This window comes from Phalacrocorax aristotelis, chromosome 3 (assembly GCF_949628215.1).
Source record: "Phalacrocorax aristotelis chromosome 3, bGulAri2.1, whole genome shotgun sequence".
Taxonomy (NCBI): Eukaryota; Metazoa; Chordata; class Aves; order Suliformes; family Phalacrocoracidae; genus Phalacrocorax; species Phalacrocorax aristotelis.
In genome coordinates this window covers 52,245,259-52,272,595 of record NC_134278.1, presented here as the reverse complement: position 1 = coordinate 52,272,595, position 27,337 = coordinate 52,245,259, and the positions used below count along the sequence as shown (strand labels likewise).

General features: G+C 45.2%; 1 protein-coding gene across 3 annotated transcripts; it reads left to right on the top strand.

Moving 5' to 3' along the window:
• TRAF3IP2 (TRAF3 interacting protein 2) lies at positions 1-27,337 on the top strand. 3 transcript variants are annotated; one of them, XM_075087457.1, is made up of 10 exons: positions 1-414; positions 7,858-7,944; positions 8,193-8,948; positions 12,057-12,246; positions 14,503-14,678; positions 16,114-16,202; positions 18,260-18,328; positions 20,622-20,738; positions 21,919-21,993; positions 26,734-27,337. In XM_075087457.1, exons 2-10 carry the CDS (start codon positions 7,929-7,931, stop codon positions 26,878-26,880), a joined length of 1,635 nt encoding a protein of 544 aa, XP_074943558.1. In that variant the 5' UTR covers positions 1-414; positions 7,858-7,928; the 3' UTR covers positions 26,881-27,337. The 3 variants fall into 3 exon arrangements, with proteins under 3 accessions (XP_074943558.1, XP_074943559.1, XP_074943560.1); XM_075087458.1 differs by lacking the exon at positions 8,193-8,948 and having other exon boundaries at positions 300-414; XM_075087459.1 differs by lacking the exons at positions 1-414; positions 7,858-7,944; positions 8,193-8,948; ... (1 more) ...; positions 14,503-14,678; positions 16,114-16,202 and adding an exon at positions 17,543-17,608.

The window sequence follows — 27,337 nt, the reverse complement described above, 5'->3', positions numbered from 1 at the left end:
GACACACACTGTTTAGGAATCACACTGGGTTTCCCCTAGAGTTATAGTTCTGTGGGGTTCACGCAGTGGCAGCCTGGCTTCCTATGAGAGAGGGAGCGAGCCGCACGCAGGCATTTCGAGTGAGTTTTCAGCTTCAAAGTGTCACTCCCCCACGGAGGCTCTCCCACTGCCGCCGCCGCCGCGTTGTGCTGTGCCGTGCCGTGCGTGCCTCTTCCACTTCCTGCTGCAGAGCCAGTTCTGCCGCTTACCTGGGAGAGGCAGGGAGGGTGTCGTAAAAGAAGGAAAAAAAAATAAGCCCGGCCAGCCCGAGGAAGGAGACCCGGGCACGCCAAGAGAGCGACGGGGTGCGCAGGAGGCACGCCAACCATCTCGCTTTCCTCGGTCAGCTCAGCGTGAGCCTCCCTCGCCTGCAAGGTAAGAGGTGTTAGAGATGCTGCCTTTCTCGGTCCCTGTTTGTAATTAGCTGTTGACCCACTTCTGGCTCTCGCTGGGGGTTTCTTCCCCTCAAGTTGTTGTCTCATTCCCTTTCCCCTCTCCTCTCATGTAATGATAGCCTGAGTTTCACAGATGGTTACAACATGTTTCAGCCATTTCACTGCAGTTTTGTTGTTTTTTTTTTAAAAATCAGGAGGGATTCAGGGTAAACACTGAGAACGGGCACACCTGGTGTCGAAATGTTGTCCTGCCTATTTACGTAGCTGCCTGGCAATGCCTGGCAGCCAGGCCTGATCCCATTCCCGCCCTGCACGGCTGTGCAAGCTCAAGGTGGCTTGTTGGCCAATGGCCAACAACTCCTCTCCTCTCCTCTCCTCTCCTCTCCTCTCCTCTCCTCTCCTCTCCTCTCCTCTCCTCTCCTCTCCTCTCCTCTCCTCTCCTCTCCTCTCCTCTCCTCTCCTCTCCTCTCCTCTCCCCTGCAGCATTTCTCAAGGCTGTGTACAACAGGTCCCCGGACCTGGCGAGGGAGAGGTGGCTGGAAAACATGAAGAAAACAGGATCATAGACCCCATTTGCACCATTCTGCATGGCGTTGATATGGAAACAGTGGAAGCAAGCCGGTAGTATTTCTTTTTAATTAGAATAAAATCAGCCATCTAAAACCTGCTCCCATTTCACACAGTAACTGATTGTTTCAGGTTGTGGGTTTTGTAAGGCTAGTGTTGGCTGGGCAACGAGAACAGCAGATCCGGGCTTACTGGTCCTCGACTGCCGCTGGCAACTGCCAGACCAGAAATTTCCAGTTCCTGCAAGCCCTGGGCGGGTTCAAGGCCTGGCCTGGCCTCGTCAGTGCCGTCTCAGGCGGGCGGCGATGCCCCGCCACCACGGGACGGGGCTGTGAGACCCGCAGCGGATGATGCTGAAGACGAGAGCGCAAAGGGGCACGGGCGGCAGGGCCGGTGCCCCGGCGAGTGCTCACCAATGCCGGCAGCTGCCGGCAAGCGTCTGCCAATTGTGCTGCTGCCTGCGATGCCGTCAGCCTTTGAGGTCAGGCTTGCTCTTGCTGAGCACCGGCAATGTCTTGAAACATGATGTGTTTTTTTTTTTTTAATGGGATTGGATTTTCCCTTTGTCTTTCTAAGGCGGGAAACAAGGCATGTGCAATTATGGTGTTCGTGTCTGTCAGTGCCCTCCACCACTAGCAGTGGCTTTTGAAGTTTGGCAGAGAGTACACGTCTGAAAGACATATACATTTCTGCACGTTTCATGAAAGCAAGTGAGCGAGGCTTTTCTCACGCCAGCTGAGGGAGATGCATCAGGTCCCCCAGGCTTCCCTGCTCCCTCCCACCACCCACGCACCCCGCAGCCCTCGCACTGCGGAGCGGGGAGAGTTGTTAGGGATGAGGGATACATCAGGCCCACAAAATGCTGGAGGTTTTCCCTTACTATGAACCAGAGACTCCAACATAAGGCATGAAACTATAGGAAAGCAGTCTGGGGAGATTTACAGCTCTCGGGGTGGTCCCCCTGTCCAACCCCACTCAGCTAGCCCCAGTTTTGTGCCAGGATTTTCAGATGAACCAGGGCCATGGGATATTCCAGTTTGGGGGTTATTCAGTGCCTATGAGAGTTTTATCAGCATCAGAAACTGGTGGGAGGTAATCTCTGGAAACAAACACATTTTTAAGGATACCTAAGATCATTGCAGACATTTTCATATTTCACAAATATTAGAAAACTGTCAGGGAATGCTGCTTATATGTGAGATCCCTGTTTGGATCCTGCTTGAGGGTATTGCACTTTCTAGTATCTTACTACTTATCACTTAGCATTCTTATCGCATGCATATCCAAGTCTACACTAAAGAGGCAAAAAATATCAGGTCTACACTAGTCTTTGCACCATGGATTGCCCAGTGAAGCAACATCAGTGCTGCAAAAGGGAATGTGATGTTTGCCATGCAGGGAGGGTTGGAAGTATCTTCTGTTCTCCTGGTGTATGTGGACTTTCATGCCACAGCTGCAGAAAATACATAAAAGCAACCATATAGTCAGTGTGGAGGAGGAATATTGTTTTCATATTTTTTTTCTACTTTTTCCAGAAGTTGTAAAAATAAACATTACCTGCCCTAGGGGTCTTAAAATCTGGGCTAGGAAGGTGACACATTGCCTTAGTCTTCGCTGTGGAAGATACGCAAAGGAGAGGATAAGTGTCTGTGATGACAGCAGCTAAAATTCTTCATGGTGAAGTGTGAATCTCTAGAGCTTGGCTCTGCTGATCTAGGTTATAGACCCAAAACAGTTCCCACATTTGCACTTGCTTTTCCTAAAAGGATTTGTCTCTGGGTGTTTCTGAGGAAAGTTGTGTCTAGTGTTTCTGCAAAGAAAGCTGCATTTAAGGCAAGGGTACTTACATACGACATTTGTCTGACCACGTGGCAACAGCATTTGTTGCAGTCTCAACGCGTGCATCCTCATGGCAGCTTGTAAATTCTGCATCCACTTGCTCCCATCCTGCAGATGGATATCAGCAGCACCAGGGAGCTTAAAGGATTCAGCCAAAGTACACAGGAATTATTTGGAAATCAAGAAATTCCTGTCCATCCCCACCCTTTATGATCTCAGCTTTGCCTTAATCTCTACCCGTGCCATTTCAGAAATGCCATGACCGGTGAACAAAACCCTTCCCTTGTGTGTGGTGCACCAAGGAAGGTGAGGTTTCTTTCTTATTCTAATATTTTCTGTTTTAACAATGTAGACAAATATAACTTCGTTCAAAAGAGCAAAGATATTTTCCCCCTCTCCGGAAGTGATGGGGAGCGCAGCTATGCTCACATTGCAGTCTGTCTTCTGTTTCTTCACAACAGAAGTTTTCTAATCAAAAGCAGATAGATGGTTAGTGAGTGTTTTGGGGCAGTGCATCCTGACAAGCCTTCATGCCAGGAAGCAGATGAAATACCTGATAGATTTCACAATTAGCTGCAAGAAAACTGCACAGATGAGCCCGAGCCCAACACCCTTCCTCTCCCTGGCCAGCCCTTTGCCTCCGTTGGATGTTTTTCAGGGGAGTTTGGGCATCGCCTCAAACTTGGGTGCTCAGGCCCATCTCTAGCGACCTGCAGCAGAATTTCTTCCCTTCATTTATGCCATCCCTGCAGCTTCCCAGAACCGGCCATTGCCAGCAGCAGCCAGCCGTGAGCAGCTGCTGGGCTGGGCAGCCTCCCTCCCGGCTCCCTGTCAGGAGCAGTGGAAGAACCTCTCCGGGTGTGGGAAACCTCACAAGGGAGCCGGGATGGGGTTTATTTCCAGGAGCTTGTGTCACTGATCACCCACCCAGGAATGTTATATGCTGAATTAATGCACTTTACAGGACTGGGTGTATGAGCAGAGAAAGGAAAGAAGGAGAAAGGTTGGTTTAAGGAGTTCCCTTGACATTTTTGAAAGCAGTCCAGGCCTGGCTACTCTGTCCCTTTAGGAGGGGCCTCTTCGCTTTATTACAAGCAGGACTTTATGTAACAGCTCCAGCTGGTTATTAGTAATCTCCTGCATAGTCATGGGTGCAGGGGGGATATTAAATTCTCAAAGCTTTCTGGCAATATCATGATCTGACTTGAAGTTGCAGTGTCTTTGGAAATGAGACTGGGCATGATCTACGCTCTCCAGCAGTCTCTGTGCCAGAAAAAGGATCAGGCTACAGGTTTCTAAGGGTATTTCAATACGCTGAAGCATTCCTTTACCTTAATTCTTCAACACGGGAGACCTAAGCGAGTGATTTTTTTCTGTCCTATGCATAACTATACTTGCAGCATAAACTAACTAGAAAAGTCAAGGGAAACCTGATGAAACTCTGCAGCATGAGGCGACAGAGAATACCAGGATAATGGGCTCAGCATCGGGTCTTTTTCCAAAAGCCAAGGATCTTCAGCAGAGCAGAAACTGAAACAGTCCTGAAACACTGCTGTTGGAGGATGTTTCTGAATCATCTGTAACATTTCCAGCAGCGTGGGGATTTCTCTCGGGAATTTCCATCCACATACAGTTGCCAGCATTGCTCAAAAAGTGTTCAGCATATCCTGGGGTTAATTTATCCATGGGGCCATCTCTACAGACAGAGCTCTGCTGTTGTAACAGCTTCTATCTCCAACTGGAGCTACTGAGGGAGGAGGAGGATGAAGTTAGTTTTTCTCCTTTCTAATGATGTGTCTGTTTTAACACCAAAGCCCTCGGCCCCTCAGTGCCTCCTACCTCGGGCCCAAGGGAGCAGGAGCTGTGCGTGGGTATCAAAGCTCAGCTTTTGTTGCTCAGCTGCAGCAGGGTCTAAGCAAAATCATATTTAAGAAAGCCTAGAAGCTTTTGCAGGTAAAAACACAAGCGATGGAATCAGGTCTTTCTTCTGTCTGACCACATTATTTTTACTCAGATATTTGGAGTAATTTTAATAATGTTTAGCTCCTGTTACACGGGAAGGAAATAAGCTGTCATTTAAATATTACGTCGATTTGAGAGATAGAGGTGTTTATCCTTTCAAAGGGCTAAACTAATAGGAAAGATATTTTTAAACTACTCTGAAGCCAGTTGATGAGTTTGGTAGCTGATCGTTTGCAATACAGTTTAATAAAGTTTTAATATCCCTCCTCCGAAAGGCAGAAAAAATACTCTAAATAACAAACCTGCAGAAAACAAGTCTGTATTTTTTCTGCCCATATTGTGCCTTTATTTATGTTCATGCAGTCTGTGCATGATCCATTTCACAGACAGCCAGATGTTAGCAATGGAACTGAAAAAAAAAAAAAGACCTAAAACTTTGGACGTTGTAGCCTCCAAAGGAACGGAGTAACTTTTAAATCCCATCTGACACCTGATCCAAAACCTGCTGAAGTCAATAGAGAGATTCCCATTTACTTCACTGAGCTCTGGACTGAATTCTCAGTTTCTCCACAGAAATGTGTTCTTCTTGTCATGGTGCTAAACTAAAGGCTGTTGAATATACAGGATCTGAATTCAAAGTGTTTTCTAGAATTTTGATCTGACTACTTCAGAGACCATCAAAGAAGCCTCTTAGTATATGAAGCATTGCAAATTTGTTTCTGAAAAGCCATGTTTGGGTGCTTGCTAAGGATTATATGTAATGGGAGGGATGGTCAGCCAATGTTTGTGGCTAAAGAGCTGGAGCTGTACCCCGGTACCCCACAGCTGAGCTTGTCCTTTGTGAATACCAGGGTGACTTCTGCACAAGGAACCTGTTCAACTGAAGATGCTCAGTGGGTGGAATAAGAGTTTGCAATACGATTTGTGCTGCTCGAGTGCATGTCATTCAGCTTACAAGTAAACGGTCAGAGATATCCACTCTGTGAGCGTGTCTGAGCAGGCCAGATGATTCAAGGGCCAGGCGTACAAAGCTGTTGAGATGAGCAAAAGGCAGATGCCTTGCAGGGAGTTTGACACCTAATCTTCACAGGTGCTTCTCTAAGCCTGGCAGGGGACCACCTGGCGGCATTACAACCTGATTTGTGTAAATCTGACTTTGAGCTGTACTGTCCTGGTGAGTCACCGCCACAGGGCAGTCGTCATTTAAACTGCCGCCTGACCAAAGGTCCCAGGTAAAGGATGTTTTGCCACCACCACATAGGGCAGCGCAGCACAAGTCCCTGTCACGGTCCTGTGCTGATTATGAGAGCTTGAGGCTTTCTCTTTCCCATCAAATCAGTTATGACTGTCAGAAAACCGTGACTCAGCGAGCAGGGCTGGCGTTAGTGACGTGGCATGAGGAAAAGGGATACAAACTGTGGGGAGAGACGTGTGATGGTGGTGAGCTGATCGCCAGGATTTCAAGCCTGGGTGCTTGTATGGGAAGGAGCCTGTTCGGGACCAGACCCAGCACTCACGCAGGGGGCTGCAGCTGTCAGAGCAGCAGCGTGTTCACTGCATTGGTGCAACTAATACCTGCTCCGACGACTTGCCTACATGGGAAAATTTACCAGCATAATTATCCCACTGTAATTATCCCAGGATAACTCTCCCTGTGGCCATGTTTATTATAACATATGCTATGTATGAATATATGGTAAATCTTCTGCATAGATGGGTTTTAAGTTACACAGAGGAGGAATATTTACATTGTAGCCCAGCAGCAAAGCACAGTTTTTATCCTACCTCACAGCAAATATTAGACCCAGAATTTTCTATGCCAGAGGTATTTCAGGGGGAAATAAATGTCATTTGATCTGATCAGCTTGAAAGTAAAGCCTCACTGTTGCCCTATAGCACAGGGCACATCATCTGCTTTTATAGAATCGCTGTGGGAGCGAGGGTAAAGGCTGGGACACTGCCTTATATCTCTCTGTGATCCTGTTCAACTGTTTTTAATACTGTGGTCATTTGAATATGTTCTTCATTTGACCTTTCTGTTCAAGCTACTGTGACTGAAGTTGGGGGAAATCCCTGGATCACTAAAACCCCCTAAAATGTGTAGTGATTTTGACTGTCTTTACCAGGTTTTAAAGCTGTTGCCAAGCACTGTTATTCCCATTGCTTGAGTGCTCAGTCCATTCTTCTCTGATAACTCTCATACTTGGGATTTTAGCTTTGCCAATGTGATAGAAGAAAAATGGCTGGGGAAGTGATGAGCACTGGGTTTCATTCTCTATATTCCACAGTACCAGATAAAATTTGCTGGGAGCAAGCTAATATGCATACCTCTGTAAGAGGATGAAGATGGATGCCCTTCCTGAAGCCTACTCAGCATACACCCATCCCTGCTGCTAGCATTCTGAGTGAAGGTGGAGCAGAGGTGTCCATCATTAGGGATCGCTTGGCTGGACCAAATTTGCTGACAGCACCCCCAAAAGGAAGTGATAATTTGACATTTGGGCCGAAGCAAGTTCTGAAGGAAGTGAGGGAAAAAAATCCAAACAGTAATTAACATCTCTAAGTTGTCTTTTAATTTTCAATAACATGAAAAAACAACAGCCATGTCATAATAGGTTGGATGAAGTGGTTCGATAAAATAATCAGCAACACTTGGAAACAAGCTTTGGAGTTGAAATTACTTGGCTAGGTGTGTAGTGAAGTTTAGATCCAAAGTATCAGTGTGAAGCTATTATTACAAGGTCCGAAGTAAAATAATTGCAAGTGATTGTATTTCCTGGAATATGCCTGAGCGAAACCTCCAGCCCTAAGCAGCCTGCTCTTTTGTCAGGTGCAGAAACTACCTCTGAGAGACAGTTCATGTGCTTTTCACCCCTCCAGTCTCAGCAGAAACAGTAAGTTCCAGAAATCCCATTAAAGCATCTGGTTTGCGCAATGCAATTTCCAGAACTCTAACCAGTATTTCTTTTCCTGTCTTTGAGATAGAGTTATTTTAGGGTTATTGCCTGTGTGAAACTGTACCATGTTCACAAGAGTCCCTTCTCTTGTTTTCCAGTTTGCTGGAAAATCCTGGCCTTGCAGTAAGGCAGCTGACTCTCGTTTCCGGTGCGACCACAAAACTTGGAAATGGCCTCTGTGTCAGGTTAGTCCAAATTATTACTCTGTGCTAGCCACACTCCAGCTAACCCTCTACTTACTTGCTTTGCCAAAATTCAGCCAGACCTTTCTTGCTGTTTTCTGCCTGTCTTTTTAAAAAACATAAAAGTATAAAGAATATGAAGAATACATATTGCTCTTCAGTATTCCAGCTCACAGTCATTGAGTGATGACTGACGACAGACATTTGTCTGTGTGGCCATCCATTTACAGTTTCTTCTCCCACTTTTTCAGGCACCTTTGTGGGTCGAAGCATACCAGTCGAAGTGGATGAATCCATGCCATGGTCCCCATTTCCTGAGCACGTCTTGGAAAGGGCTTTGCAGCCTTCTGGAGGGGATATGGAGGATGAGGAGTCCCACAGGCCGTGTGTCACTCGAATGCCTCAGCCTGTGGCCAATCCATCATGCCTTGGCAGAGCACCAGCACATCATCAGTCAGCGCCATCCATGGAGCCAGACAGCAGCTTATGGTCAAAATATACCAATCCTGATGGAGATGGACGTTGCTGTTCCCCTGGTGAATCAATAGCTGGAGTAGTTCCCTCCAAGACGCATCTTGTAGCTATGGACAAACAAGGCATGCAGCCAAGGTCACAGGTTTCAGCTGACACCGGGCACAACTCCAGTAAATCAGAGCAGAGCTTGCCTCACGCTCCCAAGGACTCACTGGAGGAGAGCAGCCAAGGGAGTTCACGGTCACAGCAGCCCTCAGGGAACAGACCCCCAGCAGAGCTGGGGACCGTGGACACGGGGTACAACTCCCAGTCACGAGATGTCATGGGCATCAGGCACCTGGAGCCCCCTTTACCACTGGTGTCTGTGCTGAACCCCCAGGACCTCCCAGGACCACTGATCTCCAGAGAGTTTTTTGGACCTGAGCATCAGCAGTGCCCCATGTGCCAGCACTTGCCCCATCCCAATGCCTCCTCGCAAGCCCACGGATGCTTTGGGCACCGCTGCCTGGCAGAGCAGCACCCCGAGAGCCCATGTGAGTAGCACCGCTCACCCCACTGGAGGTTTTCTGGGTGTATCACCGCCTTCATTCACCAAGCTGGTGTTTTTCTGCTGTACTTAATAGCAATGCAGGGCATGCAATTATTAACCTTTCTAAACACCTATTTGCAGTCCATTTTATGTTCCCAGATTTTCAGGTTATGCAGCCAGACTCTCTGATGCAGAACCTCTGAGTCAGATAAAAAGTTAAAGAGCCCACCGTTGCTCATCAAATGAAGGCTAACGATTTTGCCTAGAAACTAGCCTTTGTCGGTCACGCTGAGCATACACAGCCTTCTCCCTGCTGTTATTTCATATTCTAGTCATTTCCTTCCTCCTTGCATCAGTCATTCAGCAGCCTCCTATACCGGCTTAATTCCTGTTGTTTTCATAGATTTCCGTGCTCCCACTTGGATCGCCAAAGTTAAGAATTTCCTGCCAGAATCAGGATGGGAGGTTACCCTTGATCTCTGTAAATAGTATCTATCTCCCAGCATTATGACCAAACTCACCCATGTGTTTTATTTCTATGTGAAAAGAGCGTGACATCCATCATCCTCATTTTTTTTCTGTGTCAGCTGAAATGAAAGCTCATTACTTAAAATGGAGCCCTCTCAGCTGCTGGTGATTGTATCAGTGAACGCTGATGTGACTCCGTCAATATGGATGTTTTGGCTCTTGGAGACTACGACACAGTTTACAGCCTGCTATTAATTAGTATTCCTTTTCAGTCTCTGAGATTTTTATCTGTTATGAAGTGAGCTTTGAACATTCAACAGCAATATCATTGTTTTAATATCATTTATATTACATTAGACTCATGAGACCCTGACCCGTTTTGGGCTGGCTTTGTAATAAAAAGCTGTAGGCCTGTTCTGATAACCCTTTTTTTTTTTTTTAACCTTCTGTTGACTCCACAGCATTTATATTACATCTGTTTAAGGAGCTTTGTGATTCCAGCGATGTGCTATAATTAGGTATATGAAAGAGAAAGGGTATCAGAGCCTCAGTTTTCACCTCTGATCTTGGTACTTTGTAAAGCGGAAGGGGCTACAGATGGACTTTCATCAATGTCTACAGCTGAATATTTGAAAAACGTCCTTTAGTTTTATTTTTGTACCTTCTCCTTTCAGTTCAGCTTTAAACAGACAAAGAGGTGGTTGCACAACACCCCTCACTATTTACCTCCGTTTACCTCCTCCACACGCAGACATCGTGAGAAATAGGACATTTACTGAATGAGGCCATTTTGTTTTAAAGCAGGAACTCTGAAAGGCTTTCTTTAGAAAAATCACTGCCATTTCAACCATATCCAGAAGGCAAAAAGAATAAAATAAACTCAGATGGCTGGAGCACATTTGGTCAGGACCAAGAAGCTGGCAACTGTACTCCTGTTTCTCACATGCCCCGTACAGCATAAATCACCTCCTGACAGCTCCTTGCGTTTCAGATAATTGTTGGGCAGTGGCAACCCACAACAAAGCTCTGCAGTTTCTGTGTTGCAACACGCCTCTCCCGGGGAATAGCAATAGCCTGGATTGTGCCCGTAGGCTCTAAGCTGGCTCTGGACACCTGCTATTTGAGATACAACAGCAAAACTGCTTCTGAAGTCAAAGAAATCCTGGCGGCAGGGCTATGCGCCCAGGGACCATTATTTCAGATATTTATATATGAGAGCTGTTGGTGTATGCAGGCACGCACATTTGGCCACACTCTGCTTCTGAACAGCAGTGGTTGCATCCATTAAAATAATGTAGCATCAGATAGATGCGAAGGAAGCTGGTGAAACATTGGCCTAAAAACCTGTAAACCAAACTGGCTCTTCCAGAGCCCTGCCACCTTCCCTAGAGCTGGTCATGAGGAACCCATGAGAAGACCGTATTTACTTTCAATTTTGTTCTCCCTGCCTCTTTCACCCTGTCCTGTTGCAAATAGTTAAGAGAGGGAGCAGGAAAATCTCCTGAAACAATCTCAACAAATATGATGTTGCCAACTCACAATTTCATCAGGAATCTCTTTGCAATTGTGAGCTTGGTTGGCTTTTTTTTTTTGAAGTACTGGCTCCTGGAACTGGACTATTTCATCAAAGCTTTGTTTCCTTTCTTTTTTTCTCCTCCCCCTTTTAAAAAAATTTTAGTCCTCATGGCTGCATGACCCCCAAATAGCTAAAAGGATTTTAAAGAACAATCTAGGGGGGGTAAAAAGGAGTGTTTCAGAGCCAGTTCATAACACCATAATCATGCAGTGCTAATAAGCTCTGCCAGGCTGGACTTTGATCTGCACACAGCAGCTTGAAAGTGTGCAGAGCTGCTGCCTAATGAAAACTGCAAGCAGAAAGACTGGAAAAAAAAAAAAAAAAAGAATAGTTTTCCCCATTTGGGAAACAAAACAGCTTACATTGCTTTCTCTTTCAGTTTATGCCAACAGTTCCACTGTATGTTAGTTATTAAACAGCATTATGTGTGTGCTGCCAACAACAGTAAGGTTTTTCAGAATTACGTGAGCAAAATTGTCACTTTGGGCTTCCCCTGCAGCCTCCTGGATGGCAACAGCAGCAGGAGCAAGGCCTTAAAAGGTCACTTAGGCAGAAAATTCATACAGGGTGAAGTAACAAACCAAGAGATTATTTTTTTCTCTTTTCATTTACAATAATCACAGTCTGTTTAGCCTTAGTGTTGCAAACTGATTTGTTCCAGGATTTTGCATCTGCTTTCATGAGAATGTTGGGATGATTCATTTTTGCAAGTTATTGCCAAAAAGAAATTTAAAAAAAAAAAACCCAAAACAGAACAACAAAAGACACTGAGGGATGGTAAGTGCAGGGACAAAGCAGCCCTGAACGTTTAACTGTCAGTTGTCGCAACAGCCCAACCCAAGGCGGGGATCTGAACCCTGTAGTATGCGAATGGGAAAAAGGAAGCTTAGACTGTGAAATGTTCCTTAATCTGTCTCTTTTCAGACTAAGATACCTGCAAATGCCTCCAAACCACTCTGTTTCCCTAGACATGAAGAAGGACATGCCTGGAAAGGAATAAACACAAACTGAGGCAAAAATGTATTGGCTGAAATGATAGTTGCTGCCTTTATTTTCTCACCCTCCCAGATGGCAGAGCTCCTTACCAACATTTTGCACATACGTCGCAACCGCTTCCTCCTGTTCCGGGACCTTGCATAAGAGTTATCCGCCCGGCCCAGCAAATCATCCCAAATTACTCAAACCTTCGTGCTCCCAAGGGCACTGGAGACCGACCACCCCAGAGGACATGCTCCTCCCCTGGTCCTCCTCGATTCCCGTGAGTACACCTCTGCGTGGTGGGCTGTGCGCAGTGGAAGCTCCTCAGATCTGATTTTGTAGGCTTTCAAGCCATAATTCTGAAGCCTTGTAATGTTAGCGTGCCCAGGCTGCAGGGGTACATGCAAGATGCTGGGTAGTTTTCTTTATTCGTTATTTTACACCCAGCATGGGCCTGACCTTACCCTAGAGAACTTCAAAGCCGGATACCCAATATGTTGTTACAGTGCATCCTGAAATGCACACATTAAGGAAGATAAATGCTTGAAGGTTAAAGGGATGAGGGGTTGAAAAGTTTCTCAGTTGAAACCCTAGAGCTCTCCTGCCTGAGAGCAAAGGTCAATTCGGGAGCTCGCTGCAGTCTTCAGCTTTATGCTGTACTAGCCTGGGACGCCTCAATCACTGGCTTCCAGTGATTTCCTTCTTACCTCTTCTGTAGTGCAGAGAAAAAGGGAGAAAATTTTGTCCACTGCTGATACATCTCTCCATTGCAGTTTGCAGCCTTTTCTACGAGTTTTCGTGTAGTGATAAAGCATCATATGTCTAGCCTTTTTCATACAGCGCTTTTTGACTGGTTTTCAAATATTAATTTACCAGGCCTAATATCTGCCTCCTTATAAGTACGTCATTAACAGATGGGAAATACTATCCATGCAGGGTTTTCTCCAGACTCAGCTACATACCAACAATTTGAAGCTTCAGGTATTGACGACATCTGAAATCAGACAGTTTTTATTTAAGTGCCACAATACTTTTAGACGTGCTAAACTTACAGGCATCCGTGTTTGAAAACGTCCACTTACGTGACATGGTCTTGGTAGAAAACTGAGAGAACAGGTGGGACAAAAGAGGGCGGGAGACAGAAATACTGCACTGCTCTGGCCTGTGAAAAGTTAGGGGCTGTAAGAGAAAAGCGACTGCAAGGTAAGGCAGTACCTGCAGCAGAGATAATTGCACTGAAGTGTTTATATGGAAATATAAATCAAGGAATAGTGGGCACCCTTTGTAGTAGTAAAATTTAAAAACGGACTTCTAATTTTTGCCATGTTTGTTAGATAAGGTGAAGTTTTGGGAAGATCTGTAAATTAGCCACAGAGGAGTTTTCTCTGGCTGTCAATGAAGGAAGTGTTGCTTTTCTTGGTATTTTCTTCTGCTAAAAGAAATCCAGAATACACAGGATCTGTCCTGTGGCTGCGTGGCTGGTGTTTGCATGCTGATTCCAGGAACGGCAGTTATATGTTGGTAATATTTGCCTATAGAGTATTTTGTAACAGAAAACATCTGTACCGAAATGAATAAACCAAATCTTAATGTGACAACAGAAAACATGCTGTGACCAGCCTGTCATCATTCATTTAAGGAAGGCAAAGGAAAAAGAAGAGAGTGGGCTTGATTGACTAAACATCACTGCTCTGTGGGGAAAAGCTCCCAGAGAAACCTAACACCCAACAGATTCAGCCCAGCAGATTCAAAGCACACCTTGTGTAAAAATCCGTATAGGTTCACCTTCTTGTGGACTTAAGCCATAAAAGCAAAGTGTAGTAGGACAAGAACTGCTGAACTTCCTAAAATCATCCCTTTCTCTCTGTTTGTTACAGTGGAGAAGACATTAGGCAAGGTTTTTGCAGGTCTGAAGCACAGATACCTAACACATGAGAAATCCTCATTGGTCTGCTGTTGCTGGTCAAGAAATTAACTTTGTTCCCTTCAGCAAAACTTTGAGTCTTGTCCAAAACCGGACAACCTCCAAGCTGTGCCAGAGCTGGAGCTGGAGCGCCCTGTACTGCCATTTTTCCCAATCCCCACCTTGTGCTGTGCCTCCTGTACTGGACAGGGCATCCTGAGAGCACCTAAGGTGCCGTGAAGCACCCTTTAGATAATGGGAAGAGGTTACTCAAGTGCCACCTCGCTCCCATACGTGCCTGACAACATCCACAGCTCAGCATTATTTCTCGCTCAGAGATTGCCTTTGTTTCTGCTAATTGCAAACCAAACAGCTTTCAGCTACGAGGTGCATTTACTTCCTGTGGCTAATGTTGCTTCTGCAATAAGCTGTGTCTTGTGGTAGACTGTCACCAAGGTATCCGTTCAAAAGATGCTGTAATAACCAAGTAGGAATGCTGAGCCAAGCATTTCTACAAGACCTTTTCCTAGCTAATATGAAGGTAAAGTTCTTAGGGTGTTATTAAAAGAAAAAAAATCCAAATTTTACCTGAAAATAAATATTTCTAAAATCCTCACTTGCTTTTCTGTGTAGAAACCAGCTATACAACCAGCTACCTAATGGTCAGATTCCCCCCAAGGCATGTGGCCCGGATGAAGCCTGCTGCTGTCCTTCTGACAATTTTCCATCTCCAGCTGCCGTCCCGAGACCTCTCAGTAACCCTGCAGCCAAGGGAACGCTGAGAACCAGCAATTTGCCGGAGGAGTTGCGTAAGTGGTTAGCAAATTTGTTCTGTGCAAGATTTTATAGCGCAGCCTGACAGCTTTAGGTGGGAAAGCTCCGGGGGAGAGAAGGCAGTGGGAACGACATTTAGACACAAAGACAACAAGAAAAGAAAACACTGCGTGTCATCACATCTGTAGGGTGTGAGCATTCGTGTTTGGTGGGATGGAATTATCCCCTTGAATCCTGAAAACATAATTGTCATTAATTGCTTGTTATTTTGTTTACAAAAAACAAATACCGTTTAAATTGTTTTCTTGAGTTCTTGCTAAACAGGATGTCCCTTTGAGGCAGGAGGCACCAAAGCTTACAGTAAAAGACTAATAACAAACAAAGCCCTAGGGATAAAGTGTTTCTGCCTGTCCCAAACCAGACAAAAATGTCGAGTCTCGACCTCAGTTTCTCCCTGAACTGGTGAGTAGAGAGGACTTTGGGCCAGGAGCCCAAGGTGAGGGCTGAGGGCGGCATAGGCACTGGCTGAGGTGCTTCTCCTGCTGCCGGCCCCTGAAATGCTTTCACCCTTCAACTCTTACTGAAAAGTCATGTTTCAGAAAACTGGCTTCCTTCTTAATGCCATGCTGGCTAGGAGGTGAGATATACCACTGCTAAGAACCCTCAACATCTCTCCTGAGGTCTTGATTTTTCCTTTTTTCTTCATTTTGTACATTGCCTTTCAAATCCAGAGAGTTGCTCCTCTCTGGCCTGCAGGAGTGAGTTATGACACCGGATACCGCTCTTGGATAAACCCTGCTTTATCAGTTAGTGAGTCCTAGATACAGGAATTGCTGGATAAAATTGTGTCATCTGTGATACATGCACAGCTGGATTAGATTAGCCAGCTGTTTTATGCCAACCTGCAAATCCATGATTCTTTAATTAGTAAGGAAACTCCTTCCACAATGGCAAGGGCAGCTGAAGACGTTGCTGTCATCTGGCATTTATCCTGCCTGCACAGAGGGTTGATGCTGCTATAAGGTGAGGCAGTACAGCAGGTGTAAGGGCTCCTTCAGCTCCCAGCCACATCAGTGAGGTCTGGCGGAAAGCTGTGCTGTTGCAGCCAGGGGAGGTGGCACGAGCTCTGGGTGAGGGCCCAACCTCACGTGTGCTAAAGGGCTGGGGAAGAAACAGCTCTGGCAGCAGGGCAGGGCGAGCAGCAGAGGGATGTTGCCCTTTCCAGCTTCCACAGGGCTGCTTGCCAGCAGCAAGGTAGTAGGAGCTTAAATCTAGACCAAGGTTTCTGGATGGGGGGGTTGCATTCAACACCAAGCCACTGCACTATCCACCCATCCATTTTGTAAATAATCCGAAGAGATGTAAGTGGGCAGAACCCGCAGTGCAGTGGAAAAGGAGGGCTGTGAAAGTCTCACTCTCCAAATGGTGTATTTTAATGCATCACATATTCACAGGGACTCTCTCTCCTAGGCAAGGTCTTTATAACCTATTCGGTGGACACAGCGGTCGAGGTTATGAAATTTGTGAACTTCCTGCTTGTAAATGGATTTCAAACTGCTGTAAGTATTCTTTCTGGAGAAAACTACTTTCAACCAGGGGAGAACAGAGACATTTTTTAAAAAATCAGAGTTGATACACAGTCCATTTAAATGTTTATCATCGTATTTTGTAGGTTAAAGCAGATACAAATAGAATAAATTAGCCTTGGCTTTAGAAGCTGTAACTTAAATGATTTGCCTTTTTGTTTGCTCATATTTTAACTGAAGTTTATGCTCCAAAATGTGTTTTAATAATAACCCTGGAAAACTCCATTTAGTGACACCAGATGGGCAATGGTATGAGCTATTCCATTACATTGTCTCATATTTGGTCTGTAATATCAATATTTAAAAAGGTCAATTTTCATGCATCCCAGCTTTTTTTTTCTGTGATGCTATTACATTTTTGGTTCTTCAGATTTTAATACCTTTCTGCTAAAAAATGGTCTAAAGTCAGTGTATTTCACACAGCTTAATGAAACAGCCCATCTCATAGTTTCATTCGCTTTGTTATTCTTGTAAAAGGTATTCTAAAATCACTGGCCTGAAAAAAGAATCTGTGTCCTGCTGTTTAATCCCATAAGCCATCCAGGTTTTCACTTAACTTCTCATGAGTTTACTTCATCATAACCGCCCTCTCTAAGGGAACCATCAACAGAGGCTGTAGGATTCAGTGTTCATCAAAATCTTTATTCATATTTTCTTATTTCAACTGCATATGCTATCTGACCTCTGAACCTTAACTCTTTGGCTTCAACTCAGGAAAGCATTTAAGCAAGTGGCTATCATTAAACTGAATGAAACTCAGTGGGGGGCTTTGCACACTCTTATTTATTTTCATGAATCAAAGACTTTTTTTCCAGAGACTGCAATTATACTTCTCTCCAGCAGTTCTGTACTATGACCAATTCATAAGAAAGCTGTGGGGACCACAGAGGTATGGAGTAGAAGTCTCATTAATAGCACCTTTGCTGGACAGGCAGTTCTTGGAGCATGCTGCAGAATAATATATTTAACAAAACGGCCCCAAAGATGGGAAACAAATATGTTCTCTACTTTCAAAACAGGGAAAAAAAGAGCCCTAAGAGCAGAACATGACTCTTCTGTCAAAAACTTGGAGGAGTTAATGCTTAGTCCGTTGGTCATGGTCATTGATTGCCCATTTCTGGGCTTACTGAGCCTGCAGGGAAGCGAGCAGTGTTGTGCATATTCAGTCCTATGAAGACCTCCACCTCTCTGCTGTCACTGAAGTCTGGGTTACTACATCCAGTATCAGTGACCTGTCTGACTTCCCACCACACGTTCGGAAAATTTAGTTCAATATGAAGCTAAAACTTGACACTCAGTGTATATCCTTGCAGCCAGAAAATAGTGGATGTTTGCAGCTATACAGATAGAGAAGTTGGGCAGCCACCCACCTTCTTGAGGTATGTAGAGGCAAAAAAGTCAATTTCCAAACGTTGAATATATAACATTCACTGTCAGTGGTTGTTTCTTGTTCTGATGAGCAAAAATGCCTGGGAGTTGGAAGCTGGCAAGGCAGCGTGGCTGGTCAAAAGGCCGGCTGAGCAGGAGCCCAGTGGTGTACCTGCAGCAGCCCCCCTCCACCCGCCTGGGCTGCCCATCCAGCTCAACTCTGGACTGCAGGGAAAGGGGAGAAGTTGCACATACACATGTGTTGCACATGGGGAGCGGGGTGGGGGAGTGGCGGGGGGAGGTTTAGGTTGGGTATTAGGAAAAGGTTCTTCACCCAGAGGGTGGTGGAGCACTGGAAGAGGCTCCCCAGAGAGGCAGTCACAGCGCCAAGCCTGATGCTATTCAAGAAGCACTTGGACAACGCCCTCAGACACATGGTGTGAATTTTGGGGTTGTCCTGTGCAGGGCCAGGAGTTGGACTCGATGATCCTTGCGGGTCCCTTCCAACTCAAACTTGATTCTATGATTCTATGACTGTGTGATGTTTCTTTCCTAAGGGAATTAAGCACGCATGTTAGAAACTAACATGGTGCCTTTTCACTGGCACCAAATGGGGAGGACAGGCGAAAGGATGCTCACCATAGACTTTTATTCTCTTGCAGATTGATATATTTGAGGACACGGTACGAGGAATTGACATCATTAAGTGGATGGAGCGCTACCTAAGTGATGTATGTAAAGGCAATTTAACCTTGTTCACAGCAGAGGTGACCTGAGGAAAATGGTTGAATTATTCTAACAGCAACTGGAGCAGAATCAAAATGCAAGACCCTGCTATCATCTTTCCTGCCCCTACAGAAATGGCAGAGGCCTTGCAGTGAAAGCATAGGCAAATCTCAGTCACTTCTGCATCTTATGGTCCCAAAGCTCTTTCTTTAAGAAATGAAGTGCTAATCCTGGCATTCCTGCCAAATTCCAATGCTGGCTGTTATATTCAGCCTGAAGCTGCCATTGGACAAGTTGTTCCTCCGTCTCACAGTGGGGTTTAGCTATGCTTGGTTAAAATTATAGCTGTATTTCATTCCAGACTGCATAGTAGTGGCTAGTGTTCATCATGCTTCTCACCTGTAGCTTTTATGTTCCTAACTAAAACACTGAAGGGTTCTTCTGGATAAACCATGTGAACTGGAAATTGGTATTCTGTTAGTCGAATGATAGATTTGTTCTCATCACTTTGTATAGATCTAAGTAGTAAAACAGAGATTCATATACCTGTCAGCGCAGTCCCCTGCAGCAACAACTTCCTCAGTGAGTGCACATCTCCTTTAGGATCAAGCTAAGTGGTCCCCTTATACCAGCACAGCTGGACACAATCTGGTACTTCTGTCGTTCAATACGTGCCATCGTGGGGCAGCTTCCTTTGATTTGTGCCTTGCTGGGTATAGCCACCAGGCCTCTGACTCACCCTGGGCAGTTCTCCATGGCTCAGGAACAGGATGACAAAGTGGTGGGCTCTCCCCCACCTGAGGAAGGAAGCTCAGCCATCTGAGACAGCACGACACAGGTTTCCTGAAGGTGGCCAGCAGGACAGCTTAGCTCAAGGACACTACCACGCAGACACGGTACTACTGCATGCAGAGCCAGCTTGGGGCTTCTGCTGTGGCAATGCAGTCATGCCTTTTGGGGCTTTCATCAGGACAAATTAGGCTTGGGCTCACCGTGCATAATGGAGGTACTGAAACTAGAAGCCAGGCTGAATTTGCTTTTGCCAAGAACATCATTATCACTTAAAATACAAACTGGCAGATCTCCCCTGGGACTCCTGCACAGTCAGTAGGAAAGACCAGTATGTGCAGAGAGTAATTCCCCCTCTGCACATGAGGATCCTTCTCTGACTTCCTGCCCCAGAAATGCCTGTTTTCCTCCATTGACTGTAGAGGTGGTTTCTATCTTCAAAACCTTTACATGTGTGAGGAAGAGGGGACTGCTTGGACCCAAGCAGGGGGATGTGTGCAGCCGGGCATGTCTCTGCAAACCCTCAACATCTGTAAGTGCTTACATGCATGTCAGGCACAAGCAAATGTAATTCTGGTGTATGTTAAGTCAGCATACAGGATAATGGCTCCTTATCGTATTTGACCCTGTGGTGGGGCAAATTCCCTTGATATTGCACAGAAGGAAAGAGTTAATTAGGTGCCAGGCTGACTATGAGCCACAGACTTGGAAGCCTTACACAGCCTGATGTGGCGGGGATAAAAGACAGGCCCCAGGTAAACACAAGTAAGGAGGCTTTCATCTGCTGAGCCTCTTCGCTGGCCCACCATTAAGGAGAGACATTTCCCAGATATGAAGGATGGCCCCTCTGTGGAAACCTGAGCTCAGTGCGGGCCTGGGATTAAACAGGTCACAGGCAGCATCCGGACTGTCCCAGCAGGGAGAGGAGCATAGCCTTCAGCCCACTGCGGCAAGATGGGACAGAGCTGCTAGGTACCCCTAAACCTGCAACAGCCCACCCCTCTGCGCTGCCACCTCTCTGCACACCTTGCCGCTAAGGAGATCAGCAAGAAAAGTTGCTGCTTCTGTTGCCGAGAGCCCTAGGTGTAGTCTCCACAGACAAGTGCCTTTAGCGGCATAAAAAGCCATAGATGGTTAAATAGATGTACCTTTACATAAGCTGTTAGAAAACATTTAGGTCTGAATTTGAAGATAAAACTTTTCTGTGTATGTACATAGACACACTACACTGATAAAAAGTAGCTTTTTATTACAGGGATTCCAACTGTAAACTGGTAGCTGCTAATGTATCTCTTGACATTTAGTTTTTCTATATTATGAGATCTTGAGAAATAATGAGGAGAACGAGTGTACGAGTTCTCCTGTATTTCCTGCCAGAATGAATGAGATCCTCTTGTGTTTGCCAGGAACATAAAGATCACTTAAAACACAAACTGGCAGATTTCTGATCTGCCTCTCCCAAACACGCTGCGTTTCCCAGTTTCATAAAAGTGCTTTTCTTCCTAACAGAAGACAGTGATGATAATCATAGCAATCAGTCCAAAATACAAACAGGATGTGGAAGGGGCTGAATCCCAGCTGGACAGGGATGAACACGGCTTACATACTAAATACATCCACAGGATGGTAAGCAAGGACACGCATTTGCTGTTTTATAAAGACTGCCTCCTCTTCTCAAAAGACAAATCTGTCTCCAAATGGCAGGTTCTTTGCTTTGTTTTCCCTAATCCCCATAGTTAAACACCCCCCTTTGGAATTCATTAATCCTCCCTCTCATCAGCTCCGTATGCTCATTAACATCTGCTAAGAGGTTCAAGGAAGAAAAATCCTATTAAACATGCTCATCTTATTCCTCCATATTCTTTATTGTTCTATGGTTTTTACCCTCCCTCACCTTCTTCAGCCCTTGTTGCCCTGTCATATATCCCTGAGCACAATCTTATCTAACACTGCCTGACCTTCCTCCCTGTAAACCAGCCCCTGTTGCTTCGGCCATCCTGTAACTGAGGTCTTTTTTGGGCAGCAATGCAGCTGGCTGAAAGGTGGAATTGCAAAGCAAAGGCCAGAACTGGAAAGCTGGGGACTCTTGGGGGCACAGGGTGGCAGGGGGCTAGCACGGGTCACGTAGGCCCATCTCTGCAGTCTGTCACAGGACAGACATTTAGCCCAGAATTGCCCACAGAACCGTGAAACTCATCCTTTCTCCCTCAGTTTGCAGTTTGCTGTCTTTCTCACCCTATAACCCACCTGATTCCCCAGTTTGACCCTGCAGTCAGACTTCTCAGAAGCCGTCACCAACAGATGAGCCCTCAGCAGTACTTTGCTGTCCTTACCAACCCCAGAACGCCTGTGTCCGGGGTCACAGGGGACAGGCTGGGTCCCAGCTCAGACGTGGAGCTGGGACACAGGGAACAGGCTAGGTCCTATCCTGGACACGGAGCTGGCCTCCAGCTGAAATCTTTCACCCTGCTGGAGACTGAACTGGAGCCTTAGGCAAGACAAACTTTGTTGGTTCTAGATGGATTTCGTGGGATTGCAACTGCAGCTAAATCCACAATTATTTCACACCACAGAACTAAATGCTCAAGAAATGTTGTCAGACCTTTCCTGTATCCTTTCTGTAGTAATGAAGAATCAGATTAAGTGGCCAAATAAAACGATACCGAGTCCACCAGCAATAGATCAAATCACTTATCAGAAGAGCAGTTTAAGTAAGCAACAAATGTTTTTATGCTTAGGATTCAGAGGCATGTGAAGAAAAATTGACATGTCATTACAATAAATCTGGCAATTTGTTCTATTCTAGATGCAGATTGAGTTTATACAACAAGGAAGCATGAACTTCAGATTCATCCCTGTGCTTTTTCCAAATGCCAAAAAGGTAACATACATACATGCATATATACTTGTCGCATGATTAAACACATATTATTTTGATCACAGTGCACCAGATGAAATCTTAAAGGCCAAAGCCTCAATTTCTTGGTTCTAAATGTCCCACTAGTGATACTCCAAAGCTACATCTTACATTAAAAGTTTATAGTTTTATGCATATACAAATAAAACACATTTCATCCACAATATAAATCAGTGCATAAATATATTTCTGATGATGAATGTATAACTAAAACTTAAATTGTCTTGAGCATTGAAAGAATTTAAATGGAGAGAGACAATCTATCCAGCAAGCATGCTTTTTATATTAAACCTTTTATAATTTTATCCAGATGTAATGCCGATGAGTGAGATGGGAGAGATTTATGACTGATGTGAAGTGCGGATCTGGAAGAGGGTGGGTTGAGAATATAAAAATAAAGAGGATAATAAATATTAAAGTACGAGGCTGTTGCTTGAACTTTGATGGGCCCATCAAAGGCAAACTATAAGGTTTTTTAGGACTTGCAATTTCATCTGCCCTCCTTATTGGTTTTGAAGATTCATTTGAGAGTAAGAAGTAATGCAACAGATTCCTGTACCCTTCTTCCTCACTCTGAATCTCTTGGATTTTTACAAGGCCGGAAAAGTTAAATGGCTTCAGTTACAGTTGAGAAATTGCATTCTTCCCCAAACTTAGAATGGATATATTGGATTTGTGTTCACTTTTCGTCGCCAAATGCTGTCTGCACTGTTGGGTAGCTATCATGATACCCCTAAGTACAGCTGCATTTTGGAAAAGTATGGAAAGGTTCTTTATATTTGTTTGGGTGCCTAAATTCTGGAACCTAAATCAAGGTTTAAACGATGTTACCAATGATTGTAGGGCTGTGAAGTGCCACAGCACTTGTGGATTTGAGTATGAACAAGTTCTTTATTTAGGCACTGACTTAATATAAGCTCAGAAATTTGAAAACATGTCACCAAGTTCGTAAAATATGTGAGGTCCTTTGGAATGAACAGTACCTCTGGTATTTCATGTCATTCAGCTCCCTTCCTGAATGATCTCGGTCTGGTACTTGCCTTAAGTGTGAAAAGCTGGGAGACAGCACTGGTGGGAATCTGGCAGACCAAAGGCAGTGAACCGGTCAGCATTTTCAGTCAGTCTTTGCAGTTTGATCCGGGGGCAAAGAGCAGGACTGCTCCTAACTTTGGGGGCTCCTTGAGCGCCTGCCACGCAACCAGCCTGTACAGCCTGCAGCCACTTGGCACCTCAAGGGCTGCAGAAAGAAGTGGCCCATCAGGCACTAAAGCCGACTTTGGACCTTGAGGCAGACACAAGAACAATAAACTTAGCTTAATTTTGGCTGAATCAAAAGGCTATTTAGCATATAGCAGTGGCGCTTTCAGACAGTGATCTATAAGGAATTTCCAGGGTTGGTTTATTCAGCTGCTGTTATCAAAGCATCAGGCTCCAGGCAGCCTTCCTGCCCATCCTCTGTAGTCCACACCACCCTTCAGTTCTTTGAGAGGTGTCTTTCTCATCTAAATTATGCAGATCAGCATTTTCTACTGCCATTAAGCTTTGCTCTCTTTCTTCACACATTTCTTTGGTATATCATCTACCTTCATCTAACTAGTTAATGATAATATAACTGAGGACATCATGGGTGGAAGGAGAGTGCCAGAGCCTCAACAAGTTGCAGTAATGAAATCTGTGGGCAGTCAGAGGTGAGGTACCTGAAAAATGCCACAATTGGATGATGCTGGCAAGCAAATTACTTTCATATTGTCTTTTTTATACTGCCTTTTACATGTTCGAGGTCTACTGTAGCTGGCAGTGGAAAAGAGCAGGGGAGAAAGGTTTAGGTTTTTGTGGGTGTGGCTATTAGATGAGTTAATCTCATACAAAGCACATCATAAAGCACTGCTGGTATGTGAAAGTTAGTCAACCTCGAACAGGAAGGGATCTATGTGATCCAAAGATTGTTCATTAGGAAATTAGATAATGAGGAGAAAAAGCACAACACGCAGTTAAGGTGGAACTGGCATTTCCAGCTTCCTGTTGTATGCTGCTAAAGGAAACCTAGGTCTTGCTGGTTCAAGGCTTGCATCGAGCCAGTCCACAGAAATATATTCTCCTGATCTGGTCACCCAATGACAGAAGCGTTAAGCCACGATTGCCCCATACTAGAGGCTACCTCTGGCAGAGCGGAGGCAGCCGGAGGGGTGAGGTGAGCAGGGTTGGTGCCAGGGCAGCTGGGAGAGCGCAAACCATGCTCCGCTGACATGGCCCTGAATGCGCAGCCCTGCCCTCTGCACTAATCCAGTCTGCCCTCCTCCTTCCAGTTTGATCCTCAAGGTTATCATTTTCTCAGTGGCATAGAGAGAATTTCCTCTTGGCTTACAGAGACACAGCTGAATAAAAAAAATTAAGAGAGCGGTAAGCATTTTCCCATTACTCCCACCCGCAATGACAGCCAGTGTCATGTGGCAAGGACAAGCCCCTTTCTTGCTTTCTCTGCTCTCCATCTGAATCAAAATAGAAGCTATAGTTACCCCTGCACACCTCCCTTAAGTTAAAATTATTGCCAGAGTTCATTAGCGTGCAGGTGCTTTTTGCACCGAGTTCATAATGGAGGATATTAAATGAAATTGGTCGCAGGAGCAGTTCTGGAAGAAAGGCACCAGAGCCTGTCTCTGGATGTACAATGCCTCTCTCATCATATCCCCACTTGCTGGTTTCTTACCTGCTGTACATTTCTCACACTAATTTCCATCGTTTCAAGCTTAACTAATGATTTCCCATGTGGACCTATATCAAATGCTTTGCTGAAGTCCAGACCAACTAGGTCTACTGCATTTCCTTCCTCCAAAAAAATGTAGTCTCTTATCAAAGACACAGAGGGGGCTTATTTGGTAAATCCATGCTGTATTTTATTGCATTTCCTTCTATGGCTCTTAACAAGATTTAGTAAAGAAACAAATTCTAGGTAATAAGGGTTTGCACATGCATGCAAACATAGTTATCTTTCTTTCTCCCGGTAACGTTTGAATCTCTTGGCCAATTTCAAACAGATTTGTCAAAGGAGTAAAGTTCACAAAGATTAAAATCCATTCCTATGCAAAACCAGACTTGCTGGTGGAAAGAAGGAATCTTAGTCATGTTCCTACCACAGCAAATGCTGCAGGATCTTACCCTTGTTGTACAGTGGGGTGTCTACCTGGAAGAGCAACATTTTAAACCCTCCACTTTGGGGACACCATTCAGCAAAGCCTATGCCTTCTTGGCCACTGGAGAAAGGAGAAAGCCAGGCTTGATAGATACCTCTGCCACTCACCAAGATGCTTGTTTGGAAACCTATGAGAAGTCAGAGTAATGGGTCTGGAGGCACCTGGGTCACTTACCTCCTTCTTATACATAAATCCTGTAGAACTAACAAAGTGGTCGCACCAATTAACACATCGCTTCCTAAGCAGTGGGAATGACGGTGCCGGTCCCTACAGCCATAGCGTTCCAGGAAAAGACAGCCAATTTGAGAAGCATGACGCTTGGGAATGAAAGATTTGGGCTGCAGCTAGGTTGTTTGCTGGCAGGCAGGACACATGCTGCTTATGCCAGGGCATCCCCTGGCAAGACACCAGAGGCATGGTGCACGCCAGCTTTTCACACTGCCCTCTTGGAGCTAGCTCCACTGGCTTGACAGGGACTGTGCTGTTCCTAACAGGGGCCACCTTGGGAAAATACTGCCCTGCTAAATAAGAGGTCCAGGGAGCAAGTGCTGGATGTCTTAAGTGCTCATGTTGCTTACCTGCTGTCTCACTTTGGCTCTGTTCTGGTGCCTCCTAAAACACCTCTCCAAAAAGAAATCTCCATCTCCAGTGGACAGCAGCTCGTTTTGGTCAAGGATCAGTCTTTTCCCCTTTTTCAACTAGTGGCATGAATACAGCCCTTCACCCCTACACATCCAGGCCATCCATATGGAAACCTCCCAAGGCTGTGGAGTTATGGGAACATGAAGACTGAGCAGGCTTCTCTCCATCAGCCTGCTGTCACTGTCCAGGGCCAAGGTGGTCCCATCTTCATTATGTTAATGGGCACTGGCCAACCCCTCTGAAAGGCTGCATCCTTCCCGGATTGCGGAGAGTGGTGGAGGTCTGACCCTGCTAATCTGGAGATGCATTAGTCTCTCCCCACCTCAGCATCAGCCTCAGCCTCCTGCTTAGCAGGTGCCCGGGAGACGCCATGCTTGGCGAAGGAAGGTGCAAGGGGAGGGGGAGAAGGCTACCAGGATGAGAAATGCTCCCCTGTGGTCCTGCTCTTTCCCTATCAGTTCTCATCCCCAGGGTTGAACATGTTGTGAGGATTCTTCAGCAGCAACGAAGGTGGCAGCCTTTCCCTAGTGGGGGCAGTAAAATGTCTCCCTTCTCTTCTCAATGTTTATTTTCGCAAGCCTTTAGATGCCTGTCACTGAGATCAGAATCCCTTTGAAATGTGGTGAAATTAGCCAACATGATGGCAGAAAAGAAAGAGAGACAGGCAAGCTGTGAGATCACACCAAGTTCATTTATTTAGGAACCCAAATACAGTTCTGAAGCCAAATTAAAATTTCTTGTTGTTACAGGAAGTGCCTAGAACAGACAAAATGAAATCTTGCTTGGCAGGCTCTGATGGAATCTGCAAGGTTCTGGTACAGATTCAGGAGGATTTATGGGACTTCACTTTTTTTTTTTGCTTGTTTTTCAGGAACACGTGCCTACCTGGCTGCAGAACACTCACATTTATAACTGGCCAAAGAATAAGAAGAACATCCTTTTGCGGTTACTGAGGGAGGAGGAATACGTTGCTCCTCCAATAGGACCTTTACCAACACTCCAGGTTGTGCCGTTATGAATGCTATTACTTAAAGTGCACGACAAGCAGTTGTTAAAGGGTTGTTCTTGGCAGGGAGCCAACGCTTTTCCAGATGGCTCTTTTTGATGACAGAAGACACTCTTTCAGCTAAAGGAATTGGTTGTCTTGGGTAACTCAGGCTCGGCTTGTTCTCTACCACGTTAAACATCTATTTCTGAAGCTGATGGGGCAGTACTCTTTTCTCTAGATTTTTAAATAAGCTGCAAATAGAAAGAATGCCCAGTTTTATTTTAACATCTGGTTTTAACATAACCCTTTATTAGTCGATATAGCAAACAAATACCAGAAATAATGTTGTAATAAGTGTAAAATAAAAATTACATCCTCCTTTTTGCTCAGGGTTTCTTTAAAGATATTCCTGCTTTGTACAGCATTATTGAACAGCTAATTTGTATATACACTATTAAATATATTTGTCTTTTGTAAGGCAACCTTA

What these genes read in the sequence shown, in the direction of transcription:
- TRAF3IP2 (XM_075087457.1), top strand. An exon ending in CCTGGTCCTCCTCGATTCCC is followed by an intron (nt 12,247 to 14,502) that starts GTGAGTACACCT and finishes TTTTCTGTGTAG; the next exon opens with AAACCAGCTATACAACCAGC. An exon ending in TGGAGCGCTACCTAAGTGAT is followed by an intron (nt 18,329 to 20,621) that starts GTATGTAAAGGC and finishes TCTTCCTAACAG; the next exon opens with AAGACAGTGATGATAATCAT.